At 46.9% G+C, this 7,448-nt stretch overlaps 2 protein-coding genes across 2 annotated transcripts in view; one reads left to right on the plus strand and one right to left on the minus strand.

The window, feature by feature from the left end:
* Window positions 1-2,346, plus strand: part of utp4 (UTP4 small subunit processome component) — a 12,045-nt gene extending 9,699 nt beyond the window's left edge. Inside the window, exons 11-17 of the mRNA XM_015388926.1 lie at window positions 280-402; window positions 537-693; window positions 957-1,063; window positions 1,142-1,237; window positions 1,314-1,499; window positions 1,572-1,682; window positions 1,924-2,346. Of these exons, the coding sequence (XP_015244412.1) occupies window positions 280-402; window positions 537-693; window positions 957-1,063; window positions 1,142-1,237; window positions 1,314-1,499; window positions 1,572-1,682; window positions 1,924-2,040 (897 nt within the window). The 3' untranslated portion in view covers window positions 2,041-2,346. The remainder of the gene's footprint in view (window positions 1-279; window positions 403-536; window positions 694-956; window positions 1,064-1,141; window positions 1,238-1,313; window positions 1,500-1,571; window positions 1,683-1,923) is intronic.
* cmip (c-Maf inducing protein) overlaps window positions 2,320-7,448 on the minus strand; it is a 32,814-nt gene continuing 27,685 nt past the window's right edge. The window contains exons 16-22 of the mRNA XM_015388913.1: window positions 6,711-6,827; window positions 6,398-6,538; window positions 6,055-6,102; window positions 5,835-5,981; window positions 5,649-5,754; window positions 5,505-5,575; window positions 2,320-4,384 (exon numbers count right to left, since the gene is read on the minus strand). Of these exons, the coding sequence (XP_015244399.1) occupies window positions 4,331-4,384; window positions 5,505-5,575; window positions 5,649-5,754; window positions 5,835-5,981; window positions 6,055-6,102; window positions 6,398-6,538; window positions 6,711-6,827 (684 nt within the window). The 3' untranslated portion in view covers window positions 2,320-4,330. The remainder of the gene's footprint in view (window positions 4,385-5,504; window positions 5,576-5,648; window positions 5,755-5,834; window positions 5,982-6,054; window positions 6,103-6,397; window positions 6,539-6,710; window positions 6,828-7,448) is intronic.

The following is a 7,448-nucleotide window of genomic DNA, read 5'->3' on the forward strand; positions in this document are numbered from 1 at the left end:
AAGAACTGGTTAGCATAACTGGTTAGGGTGAGCAAGCATTGGATAGCATAAGCCTAACTGGTTAGCATTAGCATTAATTAGCATAAGCACGATTTGAAGTGGCCAGTGCTAACATTCAATGGCTCCTGCTAAATAGCTGCGGAACTTTCTGCAGTTCCTATTTCCTCTGTGCGTCTTCTACTTCTAGATGATTAGATCTACAAAGTGCTGCTCAGAAATGTGTCCGTTTAACCTAAGGTCAGGCGAATGAGTCGGTTGTGTGTTTGCTTTCCCCTGCAGGGAGAGGACCACATCTGCTGCAGCACGTTGTCTCCATGTGGCGGCTGGTTAGCTTACTCCACCATCTGCAGCGTCCACCTCTACAGGCTGCAGCTCAGCAGCAACAACATCAGCATCCAGAAGGTTTGCTGAAGCGCCACAGACCAAATGTTTGCTTAATTCCGATTAACGAGAAAAGACTGGGATAAAAATGTTTGAAAGCACCAAACATGATGGTTTGAACATGAAGAACGTCCATCTTTTCTTCATGCCTCCAGGTGTCCAAACTGCCCAGAGAGCTGCGCTCTGTCCATCAGCTCTCCTTCTCATCCGACTCGTCCAGACTGTTCGCATCCTCCAGTCTGTCCTCCGTCGTCATGGTTACTCTGGACCAGACAGAGATAAAACACATTCACACATTCAGGCACCAGTCAGGTGAGTGAAGAAGTTTATTTCTTAGCCCTTAATAAAGAAGCGGAACCAAGTGGGTGGGCCTGCCGATGACGGAGGTCCAAATAGTTCTGAAAAGATGCAGAGTTGGCAGGAAACGTAAATCAGAAGCAGAACCTTGCTTAGCGTGAAACTCTGGGACCTGCAGGGGAGGGGCTGGGTTCTGGTGTGAGGGAGGACCGGGCCATTTACAGGTCTCCTTGGTGGCTGGTCGGGTTTTTTTAACCTTGTGGTTCTGGTGTTTTCAGGCTCCAAACAGCCGGTCCACATCCTGTCTCCCAGTGAGGACGGCCAGTGGCTAGCTGCAGCAAACACTGACGGTGAGATCCACGTCTTCGACCTTCAAAAGAAGACGGTAAGCTCCGGCTTTGAATGTCCCTCTGTCTGTCCCGCTGTCCTCCAGCCGCATTCCAATGTCTCCTTTCCTCTGCAGCTGCACTGCTCGGTGCCGACCTACAGCTCCTGTCCCACAGCGGTCTCCGTCCACCCAAGCGGCTGCAGCCTGGTCTCCGTGCACGCTGACCACCAGGTGGGTGACCAGCAGGTCCTCTGCCCCCCATCTGTCCCTCATAGTGTGTCCTCTGATGTTACTGGTCCTTCTGCAGATCTTTGAGTTCTCCCTGAAGCAGAAGGAGTTCACTCAGTGGAGCCGGCAGCTGCAGAGGCGAGGACTTCACCCCCTGTGGCTACAGCGGGACACGCCCATCACTGGCGTCACCTTCAACCCCAGGAACCCGGCCCAGATTCTCCTGCACGACACCTTCATGTTCTGCATCATCGACCAGAGTCTGGTAAGACAATCACCTCCAGATTCCACCTCCTCCTGTCCCTCAGAATAATTTTCCTGATGTCTCTCTGCTCAGCCGCTTCCCGAGGAACGGACGAAGCTCTACAACCAGGCGCTGCTCCGGAGTCTTCCTCAGACACAGAGGCCCAGAGAAAGCCACGCCTTCAAGATCTTCAAGAACTTCCAGGTACGGAAGTCTGGTCCTCCACCTGCTTTATGAGAAACAAGGTTCTGATCTGTTATGGGCTCCATTATGCTGACAATTCTCTGAGGCCCAGTTCGGGGTCAGGATGCCGATGTCCAGCTGGGACCCGGTTATTGGACTCAATGTTGCTCCTCATCCAATCAGCAGGATCTGATTGGATCGCCTTCAGATGAGCCATAGAAATAAACTATTTGATGTTTCCTTCCTGTTCTTCATCCTACAGCATCTCCTGTGTGTGGCGCTGATGGAGGACCGGTCTCTGGTGGTGGTGGAGCGCCCCCTGCTGGACATCATGTCTCAGCTGCCTGCTCCGGTCCGCCAGAAGAAGTTTGCAACCTGAGTGATGATCGCCGTCTGTCCATGTAGAAGTGAAGAACCTGAACCCGACCCGCCGTGTTGCTTCCTTTTTCAGGACGATTCCACGGAAACACTTGAAGCAGAACCGGTTCCAGGTTCTGATGCAGCAGGACCTGGAACCGGTTCTTTATTTCAGGGCTGCTGGGTTTCCACATGGTTCCTCACAGCTGTTCAGACAGTCTGGACTGTGACTTTGGTTTTTACTCAGTTTAACAGAAACTGGATGTTATGAAGAAAAACCAGACATGATTCAGTCAGCTGAAACATCTTCAGACATTTTATTTTTGATTAAAATTATTTCACATCCGTTATTTTTCCTGTCAAAGAGCCTTTGTATTTTATTACAACAGCCAAAGGAGCAGCAGCAGCAATAATTATAATTGATAACAGTAATAATAACCCAGCAGGAGAAGCAGAGCGACTGGAAAAGCTCCTTTTTCCAGCGGCCCACAAACATTTCAGCACAAAGTAAAACCCGTTCAGTCGGATCTGCTGCTCTACGGATCGCTACCAACGAAACCAGGAGTTTCTGTTCGACCACCGCGACACACAGAAGGGGCCCAGAGGATCGGCTAAACCATTTTAATAGTTTTAGGAAGAATTAAAATGCCTTAAAACAAACCAGTTAGTCACATCGGATGATTGTCTAATTTAAAAAGCAAGTTTAAACATTTCTGCTGTGAAGTATTTCATTGGTCTGGATGCAGACTTGAAATGTTTTTACGTAAAATTAGGCAAAAAAATCCAAATTAACCAAATAAAATCTGTTTCACTGAATGGATTTTCCTTTATTCAGTGGATTTCTGTAGAGCCAGCGCCCCCTGCTGGTCAGCTGCTGGTAGTGGAGGGAGTCAGGTTCAAACTGGAGCGATTCATCTTCAGAATATCAGCAGTTTAATTTCTGTTCTCAGTCGTTCTGCCTAAACTGGTTCCATGAGGGATTCAAACATTCCAGTAGAAACCAGCCGTGGGCAGGTCCTCCTCTGATATGATTATCTAAACAACATTCTTTAAGAAAAGACAAATATGTGCATCATCATCAGTATAAAAATGACCACATTGAAATATGAAGCTGAGCTACGTCAGATTCCCGGATCGCCCGGCCAGTTGAGGATCAAATGGAACCGCTTCAGTCGTTCGCCTTCAGGGAGAGAAGTGATCAAACCCCTTTTTCAGATTTTACAAACATTTTATAAAATAGAAATTACAAAATGAAAACATTAGATGGTGCAGAAACGCATACGTGCAAAAAAAAAAGACAGGAAAGGAGATGAAACATTTGGATGAAGACAGAAAATGAGCCTGAAAAAGGAAAGGTCCAAAAAGACGACTATATACAGCGCTATGTACAGCCGGACCGGACCGGGCCTCCATAGTCAGGGGTCAGAACCGATGGCAACAAATAAATAGCAAACAAAAACGCGTTGCTCTGCTGGCCGACTCCATCCGATATGTACAGGAGCTTGGAGCAGAACATGGCCGGATAGACGAGGTTCGCTTTTGGCAACACGTCCAAACAGAACCAGCAGAGGTCAGAGTGGATCAGTGACGGGCCACAGGTTCCAGGGTTAGTGGTTCTGTTCTTCCATCCGGATTAAAAACTAGAAAACGACGGAGCGCCTCCCTCCTGGAAAAATGAGTCTTAAAAAAAAAAAAAAAGCTTGGTTCTGGTCCGTTCAGGAATCTGATCGAGTCCTTTTCTGGTTCCTGTGTAGCGCTGCATCCTGTTAACGCGTAATGTGGTTTTGCGTCGGTACAAAAGTCTAGGACTTTTGACCCAAGTGGCCTGACCTCAGTTTCTTCCTGTCCAGCCTTTTAACGTTGCGGTGCGTTCAGGTGCAGTAGTACATAAATTATCTTTTTAAACGATCCACCTGCTGATCAGAACCTCTGGAGAAACAAAGATAAATCAGTCAAACGTCCTTCGAAAACACCATTTAATGTCTTTCCTCAGCAGATGAGTTTTGATTAAAAGTCCAGGAACCAGAACCACGGAACCTTAAACGGCCCAGAGATGGATTTACCCCTCCTTACCGAGGGGTGAGGAGCTGATGGGACGGTGTGACGTTGGGTCAGAACCAGTGGGGAAACTGATCTGGACTGAGCTTTCCCGAGGAGGAGGGTATATGAAACCGTTTCAGGCAAAAGGACGGAGGAGGGGGAACCGGTCCCCCAGCGGTCCGAGGGGAACCGGTCCTCAAAGTTTGGAGAGGAAGAGGAGGGATGAGGTCCGTTGATGAAGATAAGAAACCTTCCGGCGCTGAGGTTCTGGATCACCAGGCCTCCGTGTAGCGGACATCAACGTCCTTCAGGTTGGGCAGTTTGGCCTGCAGGGAGACGGGAGAAAGAGTTAATCATCATCATCGTCACTCAGGACCAAAGCTGACGTGGCTCAGAGTGATGAGGATGATCGGCAGAGCAGCAGCTGCTTAAAGCTTCCAGAGAAGAGCTTCTACACAAAATAACAGCTGTTGGTTCATTTCAGGTCTGATCAGTCGGAGGACGGCAATCGGATCAGAACCGGATCCAGTGTTCAGCATACCCTACGTAATACGCATTAAATAGGGTTAACTCCGTCTCCGCTCTCCTTACATCCAAGCACGCCGTTTTATTTTGCGGTTTAGTCCGTTTTTTTGTCGTAGTTTTTGCATAAAATGACAAAAAAAAATAATTTACTAGGTTCGTTACACACATTAGGTTTAAAAACAAACATTGCATGTCAGTTAGATGAGGATCTTTTTAAAGAATAATCGACATTTTTTCATAGAAAATTAAATATTTATAGGGAGAGGATTCTACTACCCAGTTGAAAGGATATGAAATTTATTTGTTTTTAATTTGTTAAATACAAGCAACATGCGGATCATTTTATTTTTATTTATTTTTACAGCACATGAAGAACTATGGAAATTATTTCCAGATTACATATAAATAGCTAATCAATTCTTTAGGGGGAGAGGAATGACTTTGGGGTTAGGATTAGGATTCACTCTGTGATAACGACCTACTGAGCCAACTGGCACAATCTGAAGCAATTCTATGGGACTAATAGACGCAGATTACATTGAAAAAACGATCTAGAAATAAGTAAAAAATTCTTAAATGAAGTGTATTTACCCTTAATTTGAGTAGATAAATGAGAGTTTGCCAATGGAATGAGTATTTTTACTCTTAAAATAAGATAATTAGGTAACATGTACTTGATATAAGACAATGCAATTGTGTTTTCTTATTTTAAGTGTAAATTGTCTTGTTCTTTTGGCAAAATGTCTATTTTACCCCCTTAATCCAAGAACACATTCAATTATTTTAAGAAAAAAATGACTTTAGACTAGATTTAAGTTTTTTCCAGCATACTAAGGGTATGCTGGCCTGATGGGGTATGCTGAGGTGACAGAGCACCGGCTTCAAAAAGCTGCTTCTGTTACTATGATCATAAGCCGTTACCTTCAGGTCCTCGTAGGTGTCTGCCGTCAGCTTGGTGCTGTTCATGTTCAGGCTGCACAGACTCTTCATGGCTGAAAGACAAAGAGCAGCAGCATCAGCGGAACCGCTCCACCAGAACCGGGTTCCTTGCTGTGCGTCTCTTACAGCTCAGCGCCAGCAGACCGGCGTCCGTCACCGGAGTCTCACACAGGTTCAGGACCTGGAGGCAGGCCAGGTGCTCTGATAGCAGCCGCAGCCCCGCGTCCCCGAACTGTAAAGAGCACACAGAGCACAGATGAGTCCTCCACGCTCCACCCTGCCCCCACCTGTTGCTGACATCCTCCCGCTCACCTGAGTGGACCAGAGGTTGAGCTGTTTGAGCGACGGCAGCTTGATGAGCTGCTCGGCACAGGCACTGGTGACGTTGGTAAAGGCCAGGCTCAAGTTCTCCAAGTTCCCAAAGGAGCCTGAACTCAGCAGGCGGGCCAGATCCGCGTCCTGCAGCACAGAGGAGATCAAACTGTTAGCGGCCGTCTGTGAGTCAGGAAGGAATATCTAAAGGGGAACTCACCGTGGACTTGGACGGCAGAGTCAACCGTGTCGGACCTCCTTTCCTTTGCTGGGGGGAAAACGGTGGTTGATTTAAATCTTTTATAGATATGATTTAAAAAAATGCAAACTTTGGTCATGAGAGTTAAACAGAAAAAACAGCATTTATTTCAGCTCAGTTTTGTTTTTATTTAGCCAAGCAAGTCCAGTTCTAGACTGCCGGGTTCGCTGCTGTGGACTTCAACCTTCATGGTGGCGTAATGCAGACGTGTATAACCAACAGGAATCAGGGATCTTGTCATAAAGACGGCAGCGTCTGTAACGGAACAAAGACCCCTCTGACCCGATTTGCTGCAGAGACTCACCAGCTCTTTGAGCTCCCGCTGGCGGTCGCAGAGCTGCTCATACATGCGGAAGCCCACCTGCGTGCTCTGCAGGGTGGAGATGATCTGCAGCTGCGTGTCTTTGTTCTCGATGATGTTGTACTCCAGCATCAGACACAGGATCTGAAAACAGGAGCAGAGAATCGGACCAGAGTCAACATACCTGAGTCCAGCAATTAATTTAGGTGTCAGAGCAGAGCCATCTAAAAGGTGAAGGACACCAGGCATCCAGGACCAGATTCAGGAAGGAAATTAGAACTGTAGGAAATAATAACCATGCAGGTAATTGTCTCACCTCGACCATGGTCTGGTTCCCTCGCAGCGCCAGCAGCATGCAGGGACCCAGCTTGTTCTCTGCCAGAGAGAGGAGGAACTTCTTGGTTTTATAACAGGACCCCATCAAGATATGAACCTGAAGGAGAGAGAGAGAGACCACGGCCCGTTACATCTGCAGCTCGCTACACCTCCTTACCAACATGAAAATGGTGCCAGAAGTTTAAAGATCAGCATCAAGACATTTTATACATCTAGACATAAAGATATAGTTACTACTTCAACCAGATAGGGAACAGCTGACCTCCAGTGAGAGGATGTCTGCGGGTGCTTATATGCCAAACCAGAACCTCGCTTTTATGAAATGTAGGACTTTGTTTTTTTATACCGCTATGATCTTCCTGAAATTCTTTTGGCTTATCTTTAATCATTTTTAGCTGCTCTTCAATGCAAAAGTGGCGTTAGCAACCTCAGCAGGTGGCTGTGATTGGTTTACCATCGTTTCCCAGTCTCTGATACAGTTGGTAAAAAGTTATAACAGCTGCAACGCTTACTGACCGCCTGCAGGGGAGTCCCTGATTGGTGGATTGGAGACAGCAAAACATTCTAATGTTAGCATGGTGGGCTAATGTTAGCATGGTGATAAGCAGGATACTGTTAGCATGGTGGGCTAATGATAGCATGGTGATAAGCAGGATACTGTTAGCATGGTGGGCTAATGATAGCATGGTGATAAGCAGGATACTGTTGGCATGGTGGG

Source organism: Cyprinodon variegatus, unplaced genomic scaffold (assembly GCF_000732505.1).
Source record: "Cyprinodon variegatus isolate N-32 unplaced genomic scaffold, C_variegatus-1.0 Scaffold442, whole genome shotgun sequence".
NCBI classification, from domain to species: domain Eukaryota; kingdom Metazoa; phylum Chordata; class Actinopteri; order Cyprinodontiformes; family Cyprinodontidae; genus Cyprinodon; species Cyprinodon variegatus.